This window comes from Ambystoma mexicanum, chromosome 6q (genome assembly GCF_040938575.1).
Source record: "Ambystoma mexicanum isolate Mex_15411 chromosome 6q, UKY_AmexF1_1, whole genome shotgun sequence".
Classification (NCBI taxonomy): Eukaryota; Metazoa; Chordata; class Amphibia; order Caudata; family Ambystomatidae; genus Ambystoma; species Ambystoma mexicanum.
The window spans coordinates 1,339,282,178-1,339,303,156 of NC_090937.1; the positions used below are offsets into that span (position 1 = coordinate 1,339,282,178).

Sequence of the window (20,979 nt, forward strand, 5' to 3'; positions counted from 1 at the left end):
ACTGGACATGCAGAAGGCTTGGCCCAAGTTGAGAGGGTAACCAGGTGACCAGTGCACGGAGCAGCAGGTAAATCAGCAGAGGAGAGAAAGAGAGAAAGCGGAAGCGAAAAAGAAGGTCTTGAGTTGATTCCGGTACAGGAGGTGGTTCTGCTCAAGTTTGAGAGAGGCAGGGAGGCTTTTCCAGAGGAAGGCCCCAGCTGAGGAGAGAGATCTGCCACCAGAGAAGCATCTGACCCTCAGAGAGTTAGAGGTGGATGAGCAGAAAGCTTGAGAAGGAAGATGTCTTGGAAGAGAATGTTAGAGGTAGAGCGGTCCAAGGCCCCTGAAAGTCTTGTGGGCGATGCAGAGGGTCTTGAACTTGATCCTTGCAGCCATGGGGAGCCAGTGAAGAGATTTCAGAGCTGGAGAGATACGATAAGGATAAGTCCTGTTCTGGATAAGTTGTAAAGGTCAAAAAGTAGAGGCAGGCAGATTTACAAAGAGGCTGTTACAGTAGTCCAGCCTGGAGAGGACCGGAGCTCTGGAGACAGTCAGCTTCTGGTGGAAAGTGAGAAAAGGAATAATACCTCTGAGGAGGTGAAGCTGATAGTTTTACTTCTTATAGATGTCAGAGATGTGAGGAGAGAAGGAGAGGGTGGAGTCGAAGATGACACGAAGGTTCTTAGCCTCACCGGAAGGATTAGGAAGAGGGTCCAGAGCGGGTGGCCAGAGAGAGAGAGGAAAGGAGGGAGCAGTTGTCCCAATGAGGAGGATCTCAGTTTTACTGGCATTAAGGCAGAGATCATTGGCGGAACACCATTCCTGAATTGCGGCTAGACATGAGAGCACCTATTGTAATTTGTTAGCCTATTTATTGGAACATTTCCTCTCTCAAGGTATTTTTCTCGTTTCTCGAAGGTCAATTGAACTACATTTGTTAATATCACTTTAATATATATGTTCACTTATTGTGCGTGTATATATTTATGGTTGCCAGCATTCGTTTTTTGCTATGGGGCAAAGGTACCTGGGCATATGTTATTCTTACAGACGTTCATTTTTTTCCCCTTTCAGTGCTGCTTAATTGCAGTTAGTTGGGGGTCGTACGATGTATCACATCAGTCACCAAGATACCAGCCATAAAACACGGGGTTTGTATCATGCTGCTAAGGCCATAGCTAGTGGTCTGTTAGTGTTCTAAAATGGACAGAGGCTGTGCCCACTGCCCATGGCCAAAGGACATGGATAATGGTCTGGGAGTGATTGTGCACTCTATGACAACAGTGATGACATGACAATTTATAGTGGCCTCTTATTGTTTTAAAATATACAGTGGGCATGGCCAAACATTGTTGCCTCTGCCCATGGCTGGTTAGTGTTGTACTGTAATCAGTGATTCCATCAGTGATGTCATCGGATGTAGCCAGGAGAGACCTGCATTCAGAGATCTGCTGTTCTCGTGACTTGCAGATTGGTCGCAAAGATGCTTTAATGTGCATATCCTGGGGAGCCAGCAGGTGAAGCCGGCCCCCGTTCAAGGATTTTGTTTAAGGGCAGCTACCCCTGTCTGGGACTGTCAGGGCATGGAGGGGCCCTCCTAACAGCTACCGTCAACCTTTGGAGTTCTAATCCAGACACGCTAGAAAATGTGCCCCTGTCCTCGTTCCTCTTGACAGGTAAGGCATCCTACTGCCGCCTAACTCCACATACCTTACTCCACATTATCATTACTATCCTCTCCCCACGTCCCACGTAGTCCTCCTATCCCTCTTGCCTATGAAGTGTGTATGCCCACATAAGTCTTGCCACTGTTGCCCTCACTGGCCTTCTGGTGCACACCGCGCACTGCACCTCCATGCACTGCTCACTGACTGAGGTGGACGCACAGTTGACTTTGCTAACAAACACTACCTCTGACTAAATTCTTCCGCCAAGACCAAGCATAACTGATGTAGCCCCCAGATATTCTGGGTGCGGCTTTGTCAGCATGCGTAATCATGACCCACCTCATCTCATGACTCCTTACACTTCCATTACCAGAACTTCAACCACCGCTTGATTGTTCCTTATGCTTGCCTCAGGCACACCGACTGCATCTATGCGATGCTAGCGGGGGCGGGGGTTGTCCTGCTATACCACATAGTATTGTCTCTACTTGCCATCCTTTATTGTAAATTCCTAGTTCAAACTGCATTTAAAACATAGCCTGCTGCACCTTGGGGTGAGGCCCTACCGGAATGTGCACCTAGATCAACGTTGTTTATTATGCCTACTTGTACACCCGATACAGCCACCCGCACTCTGAGGTGAGGCTTTACCGGAATGTGCACCTACATTAATGTTGTTTATTATGCATACCTGTACACCCGATGTAGCCCCCTGCATTATGAGGTGAGGCTTTACTGGAATGTGCATTCACACTAATGCTGCTTATTTTGACTATTTGTACACCCAATGTAGCTCCCGTACCATGAGATGAGGCTTTCCTGGAATGTGCACCTACACTAATGTTGTTTACTATGCCTACTTGTACAACCAATGAAGCCCCCTGCACCATGAGGTGAGGCTTTACCGGAATGTTCACCTACACTAATGTTTATAATGCCTACCTGTGCCCCCGATGTAGCCCCCCCACACTGAGGTGAGGCTTTACCAGAATGTGCATTCACACAAATGCTGCTTATTTTGTCTACATGTACACCCGATGTAGCCCCCTATACCATGAGGTGAGTCTTTACCGGCAAGTGCACCTACACTAATGTTGTTTACTAGGCCTACATGTACACCCGATGTAGCCCCCCGTACCACAAGGTTTGGCTTTACCGGAATGTGTATTCACAGTTTACCCTTATGTTGTAACTTTTATGATTGGTCCTGCACTCTGTGGTCTGTGCTACCACACTTATACTGTAACTAGAGCCTAGATACCTCAGGGCTTTGTGTGCTGTTATGAATTCAAACATAAATAAATAAATACATACATAAATAAATCAGTGATGTCATAGATGATGTAATTAGTGATGTCATCTGGAATGTTGACTGAGATGTCACTGATGACATCACTGATGGCATCACTGATTTCATTACAACACTAACCGGCCTTGCCGTGCCCACTGTATATTGTAAAACATTAATGGGCCACTATCCATGGAGTTCGGCCATGCCCACTGTATATTTTACAATGCTAACCAGACACTAGGCATGGCCTTCGGCCATTCCCAATTTACATTTTAACACAATAAGGGACAACTAGCCATGACCTTCATCCATGGCCAATGGCCACAGCCTTTGGTCGTGCCCGCTGTAAATTTCTCAACACTAACCAGCCACTAGCCATGGCTTTCGCCCATGGCCAGTGGCCACACCCTTCGACCTTGCCCGCTATATATTTTACAACACTAACTAGCCACTAGTCATAGCCTTCAGCCATAGCCAGCGGTCACTGCCTTTTGCTATGCCCACTGTATATTTTAACACTTTAAGGGACCACTATCTATGGCCTTTAGCCACACCCTTCCGCCGTGCCCACAGTATCTTGTGTATCACTAACCACACACTAGCCATTGCCGTCGGCCATTGCCAGTGGCCACAGCCATGGTCAGGTCAAAGTCCACGGCTTACATTTTTATTTAATTAAAGCTCTTATTAGCTAAGTCATATATGATGTTATGTCTGATGCCATCACAGATGTAATCAGTGGTATCACATATGATGTAATTCGTGATGTTATCAGTGATGACATCAGTGATGCTGAAGAGGAAATAGGAGAATAGATATGCAGATAACTCAACCAACGTAAGCACACATTGCAGTGAATGAATCTTTATTATAGGAGAATATGTACTTTACATGCTTTCGTAAAATAGTGTAATTGTTTCCCACCCTTCACCTACAACTGAGGGAAATAGACTGACAAGATGATCCGCCGTTACCTCACTATGTTGTACACAGCTTCATTGCACAGTGCAACGTTGCTTTCTATTGAGGTTTGCACTTTATAAATCACCAACAGAAATACATCGATACATACATACATTGTATGAGCTTGGCAATCTTGCAGACATTACGCCGTGGACCCGGCAGGATAGCTCAGGGGCAACGTGCTCACCTTGGAAGCAAGACGACAAGGAGCAACACAGGTTCGATCCCCGGTCCGCACTTAAAAACCTCTGGGTGTTAAGGGCATTATAAATAACCTATTATATCATACCCTTGCACAAGGCCTGCTTGTACAAATGTAAAGGGTGAGCGTTCTTTGTTTTATGGGGACTTTATCAAGTGCAGCGTGTTGGCTTTCCCAAAGTTCATTTCATAACAGAAAGATAGTTGCATGGTTAATGCAGTTTGCATGTATTGTAAGAGGTCTGTCTGGAAAACTATTGCTTTTGTGAATGAACATATGGTTGCAAGGAACGATATATAAATAGTATGAGCAGTTAACATTCATTTGAGAAAACAGACCTCATGTCCACATTGTAGTTGCTGAGCTGGATTTCGAAATATTAGACTGAAGGTCAGAGAGGAAAAATGACTCCTCTCCTATTATGCAATACTATTCTTTTTATTAGCTGTTACTTGGGTTCAGTTTTATCAGTGATTTTCATCTTCCATGCTTCTTGGTGCACTACCAAGAAGGAATTGCATTATTCATGCACTTTATTCCGTGACTCATCGTGCTAAGATTGTTAACCACCTACGCCCACCGCCTACAGACCATTCCTTAAAATTCTATCATCATGCACACTAAGCCGCCTTTTTTCTTTTCTTTTGTTATTTGCATTGGTGTCAATTACCTCTATTAACTAATCAGGTAGCTTGTTTATTAATTCATTGGTTAGGGCCTTAGGAGACAGAACTCGGTAAGATGCTCACTCTAGCAGAAAGCCACTTGTTAACTCATTTAAAAATCATCACACTTCACTACAAAGAAATTGATTATTATTAACTACGTGCATAATACGATATGTGTCCAAATAAATGATGCAAAGAACTAATGCAAATAACATTAATGAACATTGTTGCAAGGCATTCTCTAACGGGGCATATGTTGAAAGGTGTGACGATTTGGGACTTGGAGTGCAAAGTGCGGCTCGCCAGAAGCTTCTCGCCATTAAGTGCACTGGTATCGGATGACCGGAGTTGTACCCCAAAACTAATGGAGAGGCAATGTTTGCAGACCTCTGAATTAGCGAATGCGTTGTTGGTCAGTAACATCATTCACTCATCATTCAATATTACTTGCAAACAGCTCTGCTTTATTTCATTTCAATGTGGAAGAACCAGAGTAACTGCTAAACACATTTGCCTTTGTTAAGTTATGCTGCTGGGAAATACTTCCATGTTTTTTCTCTTTTACTACTTTTTAGGTCTAGCTATACAAATATTTAGTTCTATTATATACCTTTTGAATATCCGTTTTAGATGCACTGTGCTGTCACCGAGCTGCTCTGTGTAGTGCATGGAGCCTTTTTGTGGTCCACTGAATATTGACTTTGTTATTTGATTGGTGCATTGTATTTTGGCTTTTTGGTTGTAGCAGGGGTCTGCAGCTAAGTGTGCACCTAGGATGTGGCATTCATTTTCTTGTATTATTATATACTTACTACAAAAATGTGAGCAGTGATTTAAGCAAATAATTCGCCACAAATAAGGTATATGAATACATCATATAGAATAATTCATTGATACAAAGAAGTAACCACTAAATCCAAAATTGTACTGTTTTAAGAAGAGAATATTTATACATTTTCAAAAGGTACACATAGAGAAAATGCATTCTATTTACCCATTCAATTAATGATACCTTAATGATTTAGGCTTGGATTCTTCCTGCACACTGACCAGTGGGTAAAGGAGTACTGACTTTCTTTTTAGCCAAACCTACTTGAACCTGTTTGATAAAAATCACGTCAATTCACTCTGGAACTGCTTATGTAAGATAAGATAGTCACCGGCTTCCCTGGTCATCATCGGGGCCAGTCTATACCAAAACTATTTCCCAGAACGTATAGAATCCATACCCCCCAAAATAGTTACAAAATGCTAATTTGTGAAAATGAACAAACCGGTGCCACCAAACATATAATTAACTGCAACTCGTCCACCCGTTTGTCAATAAACAATTGTGATTCAAGTTAGTGCACTTAAACTTAATCTCACTCGTGGTTCAGCGCATGGCCGGGACATTTGCTTACTCGATGGAGCACTTCCCGCGGCCTAAGTGCTGCCAACTGCAAGCAAATTCACATCTCAATATGGCCTTTTCCTTGTGAACCTGATGTTAATCTTACCCCCTCTGACTCTCTAATGTTGCACTTCTTCGCTCCGCTTCTTTATCCACTGGTATGACATATTCGGTCCTTGGGCCTCATTACGAGGTTGGAGGCAGCCTTCGCGGTAAAACCGGCATGGCTACCTCCAAACTCGCAACTGGGCCCGGCACCCACGAATTGGCGATTACCGGGGTATTCTGGCCCCGCCAGACCCGGTAATTGCCCTTTCGCAGGTGCCGGAACCGGTACATCCCCATTCCCATTTGAGCCCTATAGGGCTCAACGGTGCCGGTGCATCCGACTTGCTTAGCTCGCGGGTGCCGCTCTGGTCGTCAGGTCAGACCTGGCGGGCTGACAGGCACACGCAAGCACAGCTTGTAGTATGGCTGTACGGTAGGAACGGTGCCGGAAGTGTTACCAGCACCGTTGTTACCTTACCGCCATACTTATAATGAGGCCCAAGTCTCTTCCTCCTTCTTCTTTCTCTACAGTATCCTCCATATCGGAATCCGATATTGGTCTATATCGTGCACATGCTCACCCTAATGCTTCTCCTCTCGATCCCATTCCATCCACTCTTATCACTAAGATCTGTCCTATTCTACTATCTTCCATCACCACGTTAAACAATCTTTCTCTTTCCTCAGCTACTTTTCGAGCTCCGTTTAAGGCTGTGGTTATACTCCCCCTTCTGAAAAACAAAGGCAACAAGCAATGCTCCTTTTCATTAAGGTGGCGGCCGTATTGTGCATATTAGCTAGAGGTGGCTTGTTAGTGCTGTTTGCGCTCCATAGCATATATTTCAGGGAATGTCCAGCCTCCTTGCAGCCTTGCATTCACTGAAATTGCATAGAAAATGAATGCAAGAGAGAGAGGGCACCCAATGACACCACAGGACAGTAGAACATCACAGTCCAAAAAGGCCTCCATGCCATTCATGACTGTGACCGTCCATGGCACTTTCTGGTATTGACCACTGTTGGTATTTAAGGAAGGGGCCACAAGCATGATTTTGAGGCAAACAATGCACACATAAGCTGCTATTTCTTCATGGTACGTGAAAGGGAATTGAGGTCCAAAATCACAGTTTATCAGTGGGCAGTAGCAAGGTTAAGGGTGGGCTCGGTTGTGCAGTGATAGAACTCGCCTCATTCCTAGAACAATAGTGCCCTGGTCCATACCCTGTAGTGATGGACCTTGGCCGATTCAGCATTGTGGCAGAACAGCCCTCATGAAGTGCTGCTGCCAACAATGGTGCCAGCCATCTCAACCCTCTCATATTGACTATGCTTTGTGGCGTGTACTTGCTCAGTTGAACAGGGTCATGCTTGCCCTGCTGTCTCCAGCCTTTTCTCTCGGTGTTCCTCTGTTTGTATTTGTCCCAATAACACTCACCGTTGCATTTTGGATAAACATGGAAAGGGTTCAAGCAAATAAAGCCGATTGACATGACCGAGAGCAGACGAGAAGAGAGAAAGAACTTTATGCTCAGAGTTCCTTATTGAAGGGTTTTTAGTGATGTCCCCATGCTTTATTTTCTCAGCCCGACTCTGCTCCTCCTCCCATTTTAGAATTGTTGCTACCTCAAGTCCTCTTGTAATTTTCTGGCAAGTTTACTTGCTGTGTCTATGGTTTATAGAAGCAGATTTCTGCTACATTTCATAGAAGTCGGCCTGGAGACAATCTTATACTTTTTAATATCTAAAAAAGAAAAGAGGCAGTTTCAACATGTAACCCTATACGTATTATATTTGTTTTTAGATATTATTTCATTAGATGTCCATAAAACTCTACCACAAAGCGTTTTTTGTTTAATTTAATTTAATTAGCTGTTCACTCGTGTCTGTTTCAGACAGACTAAAGAGCAGAGAAAGGACACACTGTATGGAGTAAGGGGAGGCTCTGGTGGGAATGCACACTCTGTCAGCCAATAACGTCACCCAGCACATAATGAAGCACCTCTGGGCGGCCTTTAGATGGCACACCGGCCAGGCATTTCCAATGCCACCCCCTTTGCCCCCGTCAAATCACCTTCGGGAGGGATGCTTTAATTTAGGAATTTTTAATGCACCATATGACTTTCTAGAAAAAGTGTTCACATTCTTTTAGTCCTTGGGAGGGTACAACAGCAGCAGGTGTGTTTGAGGCAACAATTTGGGCATTTTGTTTATTTGGATTCCATTTGCTATGCCCAGCAGTGAAAGGGGCAGAACATTTCAATAACAGTGGGTCTGCGTTGATATTTCCTTTGTATAATTGTATAATTCAGAGGTTGTGATTGTAAAAATATATTTGAGAATAAGAGCACAAATAATTGACAGATTGGATTGTAAATGGCCCTTCCCCTCCCGGAACCCAAGGAATGCACAGTGAGTAGCTCAGATTGTTTTTCAAAATGGACCTCACCTCCCATATTCATTGCGTGCCCACACTGTTTTTGGCAATGAGATGGCATATAGACATATTATATATTCCAAACCTCCCATCTTAATTCTCCAAGGTTGGGGTTGCTTTCTGTCAGCCCAATGGCCAGTGGACAGATTAGAGGGACGACGGTCCTTGTTGCTTGGTACCGGAATGGAGAGGAATTGGACCACGTCCAGCCAAAAACATGGTGCCACCTTCACCTGGTCTGAAATCTATTAAATACTGTGGCCTTTTAATTTAGTTTATGTTGAGGGAGAAAACAGCTTTACTATCACTTATCCTCCTTCTCTGACAAAGTCTGGAAGAAAAAAAAGTTTAAAAAAGACTTCCTGACCACTAACCCCAGTCTACACATTTGCAGACACCTACATCAGCACAACTTCCAAACAGATTGTCCCTGATATCCTCTTTTCTGTCCAATCTCATGATCTCTGGACTCCTCATCTTATCTCTACTCACTTGCCTTTCTTATCCTCACCGATTAACGGTGGCACTCAATGGGAAATACTCTTGGCGGGCTTCTCATCATCTAGGTGTATCATTAACGTCTATCGCAATGGCACCATTGTGGCTCAGGGGCCCAACCTTGTCCTCTTTGACAGTCCCTCGTCAACTTTCTTCCTGCGCCTGTTAGTCCTTCTTCCTCTCTCTCTGTCCCTCTTCCTCCTACTCTGACTGGTGTACCATACCCCTGTACCCCTAATCCGAAAACCTATAAAGGCAGAGACCTGCTTCATCTAGCCATGCTTAGTGCTCGCTCTGCTATTAAACACTCTGCTGATATTTGCCTCCTCCTCGAAGACCTTGACCTCAATATCCTTGCCCTTACCGAGGCATGGTTCAATGCCAGCCCAGTCACTGCTTTTGACTCCCTTCTCCCTGATGGCTACAAGATCATCTCCAAGCCTCGCCCTACCGTACTGGTGGCGTGTTTGCCCTGATCTTCCCTAAGTGGATCCCTTCTCTCGTACCCACCTAGCCATACTCCTCCTTCAGGAGCCTAGTCTGCAAGTTGGGAATCTCTCCTACATCCTCTCTGACCATTGGCACTATCTATAGGCCACCTGGCTCTACCACACGGTTCGTCTCAGAATGGGCTGATTTCTCCTCCTTTCTCCTGTCATCTTCCTCTGAACTTCTTCTACTGGGTGAGTTCAACATCCACCTTGAATCCTCAACCATGGCATCCACTCTGTTCTGTCACCTCTGCACCTCGCTCTCCCTCTCCATTCTCCCCTCTGGTCCCACCCACTTGGCTGGACATACTCTTGATGCCTTTATCCACACTGATATTTTGCTCTCCTTCCCACTCACCACCTCACACTCCTGGTCAGACAACTCCCTCTTCTCCTCTCACCTGGGTCCTTTCAGACCTCTGACCACACCTCCCTCTGCTCTGCCGACCTTGTTCACGGACATCTGCCGGATGAAACGAGTGGCAGTTGCTGCCTTCGCATCCACCTTTATCTCACCTTCTCCTCCCACTGCAGACTCCACCTCGGACTCTGCTCTCAGCAATCTCCATCTTGCCATCACTAATACTCTCGACATTCTTGCCCCAGTCTTGAGGATCTCCCTCAAACATGCCACCAAGTGTAACACCTGGTATGACTCTGAGCTAGCAGCCCTGATGAGCAAATGCAGAGCTGCAGAAAGGAAGTAGCAGACCTCAAGCGCATCCTCTGACAAACTTGTCTGTCGCTTCCAAAGACAGTATCGTTTCACCATTCATTCCAAGAAGAGGGTCCACATCCAGGGTCGTGTCTCTGGAGCATCCAACAACATGGCAGAACTTGCCAATCCTTCTGCAGTTTCCACTTCGCCTCTTCCCTCTCAGGCACGCTACACTGCATTGGCCTCCCACTTCACTGCAAAAACTCAGGACATCCTGAGCACTCTTTTCTCCTCCTTTTATCCCTCCCCTCCTCCTATCACCCTGCCACCCCATGCCTCCCATCGTCCTTCAGCCTTTCTGTCCCCCTTCTCTCCTACCACATCGGGCAAGGTCACTAGGGTTGTCCGCTCTATGAAGGTCTCCTCCAAACAGGTCTCCCCCTGTTCTTCCAGAACTGTTAAGGACAACATTGCTCCCTTGCCCTTGTACTTGCCGATTTCTGCAATCACTCTCTTGCTAATGGGTCTTTCCCCTCTTCCCTCAAGCACTCTCTTGTGCGCCCCCTCCTGAAAAAGCCTTCCGCTGACCCCTCATGCCTAACTACTGCCCCATCTCTATCACTCCCTTCCTTGGGAAACTCCTGGAGAAGCTGATCTTCCCCCAACTGACCCAGCATACTGAGTACGTTGGTTGCCTACATGACTATCAATCTGGGTTCGGAGCATCCAGAGGCACAGAAATTGCTCTTCTTAACCACGGTGAAGAACTGCTCCTATCTCTTGACCCTAACTCTCCAGCTGTTCTCATTCTACTTGATCTCTCCTCTGCATTTGATGCGGTCAACCACTGCATCCTCATAAACAGCTCCATGATACCCATGGGATCTCAGAGCGGGCACTGGACTGGCTGACATGCTTTCTCATTGACCGACCCTCCCAGGTTATCCTGTGCTCTTTCTCCTCCCCCACCTCTATCTCCACCTGTGGTATTACCCAGGGCTCCAACCTCTCACCCTGGTTCTTTAACGTCTATCTCACTCCACTTGCTCACCTTATTTCCACTTTCTCCCCTCACTTCCAGTGTTATGCAGATGACACCCAACTCTTCTTCAAACTTCCCTCTGATCCTCTCCCTAGTTCCTCTACCATTCTTGACTGCCTATCCGCAATCCAGTCCTGGTGTACCTTTAATGATCTCTGCCTCAATGGCAGCAAGACTGAGATCCTCCCTATTGGGAATCCCTCTCCCTGTCTCCTCCCTTCACTCTGGCTACCCTCTATGGGCTCTCCCCCTTCTCTTGCATCTGAAGCCAGAAACCTTGGTGTCCTCTTTGACTCCTCTCTCTTTTTCCCTCCTCACATCGTGGACCTTGCCAAGAAAGCCCATTTTCAACTCCACCTCCCCAGAGGTATCCTTCCTTTCCTCACTTTCCCCCAGAAGCTCAATGTCTCTAGAGCTCTGGTACTCTCTAGGCTGGACTACTATAACAGCCTCTTCCTTAATCTACCCTCTTCGTCTCTCTGCCCCCCTGCAGCTTATCCAGAATAGGGCTTTGAGAAGTATTCTTGTCCTCAAGCCCAGGGACTGTATCTCTCAAGTCCTAAAATCTCGCCACTGGCTGCTGGTTGCCACAAGGATCAAAATCAAATCCCTCTGCATCATCCATAAGGCTGTCGGGGGCAGAGAACCACTCTATCCATAAGTTGCTCTCACCAAATACTCTCCCTCCAGATCTTTACGCTCCTCTGGCTCCAACTCTCTGTGTGTCAAGCGTTTCTCTAAGCTGCGAGCTGGTGGCCGATCTCTCTCCTCGGCTGTCTCTCTCCTAAGGAACAGCCTCCCCCTTCCTCTCCTTGAACCGGATCTCCTCAAATTCCAGAAGCTCCTCAAGACTTTCCTCTTCACCTCCTCCTCCCCTCTCCTGTGCTAAAATCCCACAGTCTCTGAGATTGGTGGCCTGGTCCCTTATGTGTCCTTCCGGGTCATGGCCTTTCGCACAATCACTCTCAGCCTTCCGCACTCTCCTAACATTTTCCCTTGGGCACCCTCTGGCCTGTGTTGCCTCACAGGCCTGCACTTAATGTCTTGGCAGGTGATCACTCCTTACCTAGTGACCTCGGCCAGGCACTTAACTGTTTCTTGCAACTGACTCCCTGACACTTCCCTCTGTGGAACTCCTAGCACTGACACCCCTTCCCGTGTCCCTCTCTCTTTCTACACTTGCACGTTTCGAATGCTCACAATGCCTAGTAAGACAGCCTCTCTCCTGTTCATCAGCTTTATTCTGTTTGCCTTCTGTTCCCTTCCTGTTTGCGCTGTGGGCGCTTTGAAACACAAATTCTTGATGTATAAGCGCCTTACAAGTGCACAATAAATAAAATAAATAAACAAATACATGTTGATGTTCTATCTGTTTAAATTCCAAGCCTTTGGGCATCAGGGTCACTCGACTCCTGTCTTCAGATGTCATCCTTTTCGATAGTTAAACCAATACATAACCCTTATTCCAAGATTTTCCTAGTCCCGATTAATCCAATTCTTGTGTACATTGAGAGCTCCAACGTTGGGTCAGGGGTCACCGTAGGTAAAAGTGCCTGCACACAATCGAATGAACATTCTAAGCACAATGGGATTGGTATTTTTGAGAATGAAATGAGAGTGTAGTTGACCCAAAGTCAGAGGCTAACATGCACATGGTGGGTTGCGCAATATTGACACTTTTATGTTGTCAATCTAGCGAGCAAGGGTTACCTGCTCATTTTAAAAGGTCAGGTTCAGCTGAAGTACGCAGGCGTCTGTGGTTTCTGTAAATATTGTTGGCTTGTTAATGATTTATATTTTTTTCTAAAAGATAAGTGTGGCAATTAAAATAGGCTAAAGATTGCAAGAGCTGGTCTTTTGCCAGGACCCGTTAGGATTCTGTGTCCAGCGTCTTCAGTTCTTTCCAAAGCATTAGTATATACAGAGAGACCCGTCTATAGGGTTTACATACAGCGAGGGCAGTGGCAACACTGTCAGCTGTCAATGGTGCATTTGATTCTTATTGGTTGTGGCTTTCGTTTTCAATAAGACATGCAGACGTCAACGGTGGAGAATACCCTACTACATAAACGCCAGACAAGCACCGAAAAAAATCGAATAACAAAGACACAATAAGAGATAAGTGAGCCTCAAGCATATGGGCGCGAATGCAGTGTACCCGGACGAGCAGCGGTGATAGTAGCAAGCTGGAGTGGGGCTCGGCGATTGGCTCTGGTGATAGGTTTCGCGGGTGAAGTACAAGTGTACACACAGGTGCTCTTTCTTCGTCTTCTGTCCCGATTGAACCGTGTGCTGCCATGAGCAGCTCCAGCAGAAGCAGTAAGTACACGAGAAATGCAGAGAGATTGTGCTTAGCTTCGACCAAGAATGCATGTTTCATTAAAGCATAATTATAGGAATCGCTCCTTTTATTGCAGTCTTACATGTGTGCCTTTCTCTTTATTAATTTGAAACGTATTGATTTTGCATTTGGTCACATTAGGTCAGACATCGTTTTAAACATAGCACTATGGAGCTGTCAATAACCCCTTTTCGCCTATAGAAAACCTGTATCCTTATATAAGCACCAGGGAAGTACCGTATTATCCATTTAAGTGCATTTTTGTTTTCCGAAAAGAAAACAAGGAATACAAAATAATGTAATGATGATGAGGTAACTTGCTTAGGATAGCGCCTAGGTTCCTTCGGTGCTCATGGCATGAAGGTGACAAATCACTAAAATCTCTTTTTCAAAAACTTCCGTCGTACTACCCAATGCAAAGTTCCCTAACGATATTTGCTCCAATCAGAAGCTTTGTAAGATGAACGTCAGACGCGAGGCTTTCCATTTCCCAGCTGCGCAGTGATTTTATTTTGGGCTCTCCTGGGTTATTTCTTGCAGACAATTGGTTTATTTTTGGGCTACTTTTGATGGCAGATCTATTTTTTTGTTCTGCTGAGGCTGCCTTTCTATATCCACCCAACATGCACTCTCTCTACCCCCACCTCCACTCTCCACTCTCTCTACCCCAACCACCCCACTCCCTCTAGAACTTCGGTTCTCATACAAGGTGAGAGAAATGCCTTTTGCCCTTTTGTTCAACCACTTGCAGCATTTTAAAAGGTGTGCTTCTGTGCAGTGGTCGAAGTGGGGGAAAAATAGTAGTGGAGCTATGGATTTTGTAGAAAAATTGGTGTTGTTTCCAGTGACGGCTGAAATCCCATATCTAAATTTTACACGTAAATTACTTTCGACTACGCACGTCCCCAATAAAGTAACAAGAAGTTTGAGATAAAAGAGGGTGGCCAATAGCTTCCAGTTGGGGGTAGCTCTTAAGTAATGGGCTGCCCTGCAGCAATGGGGATCATGCAGTGTATTCCGCATGCACGTTGATCAGACTCCCATCAGCACATCACGACATGCATCCATTTTCAATTATGTGTTCTTTCATTATTTACACAAGTACTCCGTTTTGTAAGCTGCTGTCCTTTTAGAACGGGTTGTGTGAGAATGCTATAGGGGTGCACCTAGACTAAAATTTCAGGGTGGGGTGAACTCTTCAAATATTGGAGGAGGCGCTAACTTCAGAGAGGGTGGAGGAGTGGCAAACTTACTTGTGTAGGGGCCTCTAACTTCATGACTCATTGTAATGAGACTATTCTAGTGCAGCTTCAATGTTACAAACAGCTCTCTCCTCTATGTCTGAAAACACCCACTTCTTGCAGATCCTGAAGGTCCTAGAAAGTGTGAGAATGGCAGATGGTGTGCAATGAAAGACTCAATATCATAGCATAGCAGAGTGTGGGGCAGTACTCTGGACGAACCAAGCAACTTCAGTGGCTGGGAGCAACAGGGGAGAAAATGTAATGTTGGTTCAACCACAGTTAGTCCGCTATACTAGAATCTCTGGTGCGCTGATTGGCTGGTGAGACTATGTCTGCCTGTCAAATCAAGTCCTATTCTAAGGGTGTAAATGTAATCACTTATACACACTCACATTTTTGCAGTTGAAGCCAGGGTGAGATTACATTATATGCCCAGGATCACACACTTAAGCTAAACAGTAAACAGGGATTTTAACCCACTGTGCTATTAGGGCACGGCCATCTTCTTCCATGTTTTACTTGGAACAAATATGTAAGTTTTGGGTGTCAATCAAGACCTACAATAATACTGTCCTATAGAGTTTACTTGCAAAATACACAAATTGCACAGTAAAGCATCATGACAACATGTACATTCGTATAGCAGCATGTTGGGCCAAAATAATATCAGTGTACCTTTTATTTTCCACATCCTAAATGGAAAACAATAAGATGCAAAAGGCAAAATATCTATTTACCGTCTTTATTTTCAGCTATTTAAGAAACACTCACAATAAAATAAGTTGTGTCATAAACTCACTTAGGTTTGGAGATTTGTCACAAACCTCCAGCATGACGTGTTGTTATGTATGATTTTAAGAATATTCAACTAAGGATATCAAAGCAAGCTTTAGTTTTTAGCATCAAACTAATAGACATTATGGGTGGCCTGGCTGGCCCCTGACCTCCTGCCCGCACCCTGCCAGGAAGAGGCTGTTCATCCCAGGAGACGGCGTTGGCGCTCTGACTTGGGAGGCCTTGGATTAGTGTCCTCGAGGGCAACACAAGCAAACTATCTCAGCAACCCCCCCCCTAAAAATGATTCTCATTCTACCACCTGTATGGGACCAGATTAAGGTAAAAATCACTTTCCATTTACAGCGTACTTTGAACATGTTTAATAAACATTCACTTAGAGCTGTACTGTATTTCCCATTATATTGTAAAAAAGTGGTGCGGGGGTTGCTTGTGTTACCCAGTGCAATGCAGTTTAATTATTTGCCTGTGTGTTTGTTCTATTTTTGAAGCATTTTTATAATACCAGGTTGCTGGATAGCTTCTAGGCGCCTGGCTATGCTCGCATAGGTAAGAAAAGCAATGGATGCCCTCAGTCTGCGAATGCTCTGGGTTCATGTGGTCTCCAGCTTTACCCATCCGCTCTCAATTGTATTCATTTTCCCCCATGGTCGGACTGGGCCATAAAATTGTCTTGGGCACCAATGAAAAAGTGGCCCACAGTTGCAAATGGCAATTCATTCTTTTTGTGACACTGTTTACCCAAGGGGGAGGTATTTATTTTAAATGGGACAAAAATTGTGCATTTTAATTAATATTTATTCAGCAACACTGGTCAAAACTACTATCCACATAGTTAAGTAACTCATAAAACTGGCCCATATTGGCCCAAAGTCTCTCACTGCCGCAGACGTGGAAACACGCAGCTTCTGGGTGCTATCCTCTGAACTGAGACTACTGCAGTGCAGTACAATATGTTCGGGTGGGGAGAGAGGGACAGCACTGACCCGTCCTTCTCTCCCGACCCAGCACCTGGCCTGGCCCTGTAACCTCCCGCCCGCACCAAAACGAAATAAAAAATGCTCAGGTCGGGAGAGAGGGACGGCACTGAACCATCCCTCTCTCCCGGCCCACTAGTCATCTGGCCTGGCTGGCCCCTGCAATCCTGCCCGCACACTGCACTGCAGACATATTGTACTGCACTGCAGACTACTGCAGTGCAGTACAATATGCTTGGGTCGGTAGAGAGGGACAGTACTGAACCATCCTTCTCTCCCGATCCAGCACCTGGCCTGGCCTTGTGACCGCTCTCCCGCACCAAAATGAAATAAAAAATGCTCAGGTCGGGAGAGAGGGACGGCACTGAACGTTCCTCTCTCCCGACCCACTAGTCATCTGGCCTGGCTGGCCCCTGACCTCCCGCCGCACACTTCACTGCACTACTGCAGTGCAGTACAATATGCTGCTCGGGTCGGGAGAGAGGCACAGCACTGAACCGTCCCTCTCTCCCGACCCACCACTACACTCGCCTCCGTCTGTGTCCCCCCTTTACCTACCTGTCTGACAGCGCAGCCTGCAGGAGGTAAATTCTAGGCCTGGTGCAGTCCAACTCTGACAGAGGCTGCTAGTCACTGGGCCAAGCTTGCGCATAGTGAGGGGCATGTGCAGAAATTAACGGCACTGCACCTCAATGCGCAGGTGTGGGCCAAGGCTCTGCCATCTGACTAATGTCTGCAGCCTGCATCAGACAGTGCAGTGCTGCAACCGTTCCTATACTTTCACTTTAAAAAGGAGCGCTCCGGAGCGGTTTCTTTTTAAAATAAAAGTATAGGAATGGTAATGGAGAAAAAAAAAAAGTACAGGAGCACCGCTCCCATCCGCTCCCCCTCACTTCGATCACTGCTTCTGTGCCATCCTGATATGGATCTGTGGATATGTTTGCATAGGGAGCTTTGCTGGGAAACATCTGGCAGCTGTACATACGGGACACACTGAAGGAGGTACGGGTAGTGTGCAGGGATAGCAGAGGTTGCTGGAATGTGTAGGGCGAGCAGTGGAGGGGGAGCTCTGTAGGAGAGAAATAGAGTTGAGGGCAGCGATCAGCAAGGGGGGAGATGTTCTTCTAAGAGTATGCTATTTCTTTCCTTCCTGAGGTGTAGGATGGAGGGGGTCAGTTTTATCTGCATTGGTAACCTAGTCCAGATACTGAGGGCATAGCAGGAAAAGGCCTTTACCCTATTTTGTTCCCTCTTGCTTGTTTTTGCTCTCAGTCTAGAAATGTCCTGGCTTCTAGAAATTGTGAACATCTTGTCCAGGTAAAGTGATGTTTTGGTTGTGGTGGCTTTGTAGGTGATTTATTTTTTTATTTTATTTGAGACTATCCTGAGCATGATGGCTACCTTTGACAAGTCCTCCCAAGGCTGCTTTATTCTCCCAACCTCCACTCTCTCTAACCCCACCCACTCACCTACCCCTACCCACCCTATCACCACCCTTTCACCTTACCCTCTCCCACTCTAGCCACTCCCACCCAACCCCCACCCTTCTACCCACACCTGCCAAAAAAACCTTCTCTATACCCACCCACCCACCCTACCCCCAATCGGTACACCAACCCACCCACCCTACCATCCTCTTTCTATCCCACCCCCACCACTACCCCAATCTCTCTACCCCCAACCACCAGACCACTGCTCTCTATATCCCACCCACCCTACCACCACTCTATCTACCCCACCCACTCACCCTACCCCCACTCTCTCTACCCCCCAAACAACCCACCCCAACCCTCTCTATCTACATCCCCACAATCCCAACCCTTTCTAATCTCACCCGCCATATGATATGATATGATATGATGGGATGATGGCAGATGGGGAGCAGGTGCAAATGGATCTAGGTCACCTGGCCTAAGCCACGCCCACCTGGTGCCTTCCTGCCTGCCGCTCTTTTTCACCACTTAGCAAGACCCGCCCACCTGGTGCCTTCCTGTTTGCCGCTCTTTTTCCCTACTTACGGAGCACTCCAGCCTCTTTACCTTTGCAGATGGGGAGCAGGTGCAAGTGGATCTAGGTCGCCTGGCCTAAGCCCCACCCACCTGGTGCCTTCCTGGCTGCCGCTCTTTTTCACCACTTAGCAAACCCCGCCCGCCTGGTGCCTTCCTGTTTGCCGCTCTTTTTGCCTACTTAAGGAGCCCTCCAGCCTTTTTTCCTTTGCAGATGGGGAGCAGGTGCAAGTGGATCTAGGTCACCTGGCCTAAGCCCCGCCCACCTGGTGCCTTCCTGTTTGCCGCTCTCTTTCACCACTTAGCAAGCCCCTCCCACCTGGTGCCTTCCTGTTTGCTGCTCTTTTTCACCACTTAGCAAGTCCCGCCCACCTGGTGCCTTCCTGTTTGCCGCTCTTTTTCACCACTTAGCAAGACCCGCCCACCTGGTGCCTTCCTGTTTGCTGCTCCTTTTTCATACTTAAGGAGCCCTCCAGCCTCTTTTCCTTTGCAGATGGGGAGCAGGTGCAAGTGGATCTAGGTCACCGGGCCTAAGCCCTGCCCACCTGGTGCCTTCCTGCCTACCGTTCTTTTTCACCACTTAGCAAGCCCCGCCCACCTGGTGCCTTCCTGTTTGCCACTCTTTTTCCCTACTTAAGGAGCCCTCCAGCCTCTTTTCCTTTGCAGATGGGGAGCAGGTGCACGTGGATCTAGGTCACCTGGCCTAAGCCCCGCCCACCTGGTGCCTTCCTGTTTGCCGCTCTCTTTCACCACTTAGCAAGCCCCGCCCACCTGGTGCCTTCCTGTTTGCCGCTCTTTTTCACCACTTAGCAGGTCCCGCCCACCTGGTGCCTTCCTGTTTGATGCTCTTTTTCACCACTTAGCAAGCCACGCCCACCTGGTGCCTTCCTGTTTGCCACTCTTGTTCCTTACTTAAGGAGCCCTCCAGCCTCTTTTCCTTTGCAGATGGGAATCAGGTGCAAGTGGATCTAGGTCACCTGGCCTAAGCCCCGCCCACCTGGTGCCTTCCTGTTTGCTGCTCTTTTTCACCACTTAGCAAGCCCCGCCCACTTGCAAGCACCACCCACCTTCTTAGCCCTGCCACTTCCTTCCTGCTCCTAACTATTAGATCAAAGGCGTCTCTCATCCGGGCGTCCTAAGCGTGGGGCAGACGAAGAAAAGGGGAATTCCTGTTTGGACCTGTTCGGACCAGGAGGACCCAGGGCCCGACCCCCTGCTCAGAGAGCAGGTAGTCATGCACCAACATGTGTTACTCCCTCTGGTCCCCCCGTGATGTTCCCCCCATTCTCGCACACAGGTGTTGCCTGTTTTGCTTGATTCTTCTACACTGCTCCCCATCACCCCACTCAAGCCTACTTCTGCAGCAGTCTGTCATGATACTTTCTGGTTTCACCATCACTGTCTTGTGGCCAATGCTGGATTTGACTTTTATGGACTTCATTCATTCATGGTGCGTCACCCTTTCTCAACTCTCATGCTGAACTTCTTTTGCATCTTGTACTCATGGTGGCCCTGAATCATGCTGTTTCCATCTTCATCTTGTATCCTGGCTTGCAACATTATGTGTTACTACTGACTTCTGCAATTGTATTCACTCTCCCCTCTTGCTTCTCCACTCTTTTGACTGCTAACTCTCTGTTCTCTCCTCCTTTCCCGTCTCCCTTTTCCTATCTCCTCCCCTTACTTTCTTCTATGCACTTACTGTATCAGAATTGTCCCTGGACCTAGTATGATAGCAACCTCGTCTGTCTCCTCCTCCCTCCCCTTACTGTTTTTTTACTCCCCAACCCCCCTCCAGCACTATCTGAAATGTCGTCAGGCCTAATATGATAGTCGCTTGTTTTGTTCCTCCCCTACCTTTCCACACCCCTCTTCCTCACCTCTTGTTTTTTTTCCGGCTCTACCAGAAATGTCGTCAGGCCTAGTACGGTAGTCGCCTGTCTGTTTCCATTTCCTTCCCACTCTCCCCTTGCCTTCCTTATCTATGTTTTAGCTCTTGCACTATCTGAAATGTCGTCAGGCCGAGTACGATAGTTAATTTCACATCCTTACTGTTCATGGCCTGTAAGAATGTCATTGTTTTTTCCCTTGTTCCCTCACTTGCCTTGAAGCGCTTTGAAACACAGTGTGGATAGGCGCTACATAAATAAACTATCATATCATATCATATGATGATTTATTTATATAGTGCCTGCACACAATGTGTTTCAAAGCACTTCACGACAAGGGAGGGAACAAAGGAAAATACAAAACATTCTTACAGGTCATGAACAACAAGAATG

The 20,979-nt window shown here is 46.7% G+C and overlaps 1 protein-coding gene across 2 annotated transcripts in view; it reads left to right on the top strand.

Annotated features, from left to right (window-relative positions):
• SLC2A9 (solute carrier family 2 member 9) overlaps positions 1–20,979 on the top strand; it is a 2,089,749-nt gene that overhangs the window by 578,298 nt on the left and 1,490,472 nt on the right. Inside the window, exon 1 of one of the 2 annotated variants that reach the window (XM_069631956.1) lies at positions 13,237–13,653. The exons of the other annotated variant lie outside the window; for it this stretch is intronic. Coding sequence (XP_069488057.1) covers positions 13,632–13,653 — 22 coding nt within the window. The 5' untranslated portion in view covers positions 13,237–13,631. Of the gene's footprint in view, positions 1–13,236; positions 13,654–20,979 lie in introns of those variants that run through there. 2 annotated transcript variants of the gene reach the window in all.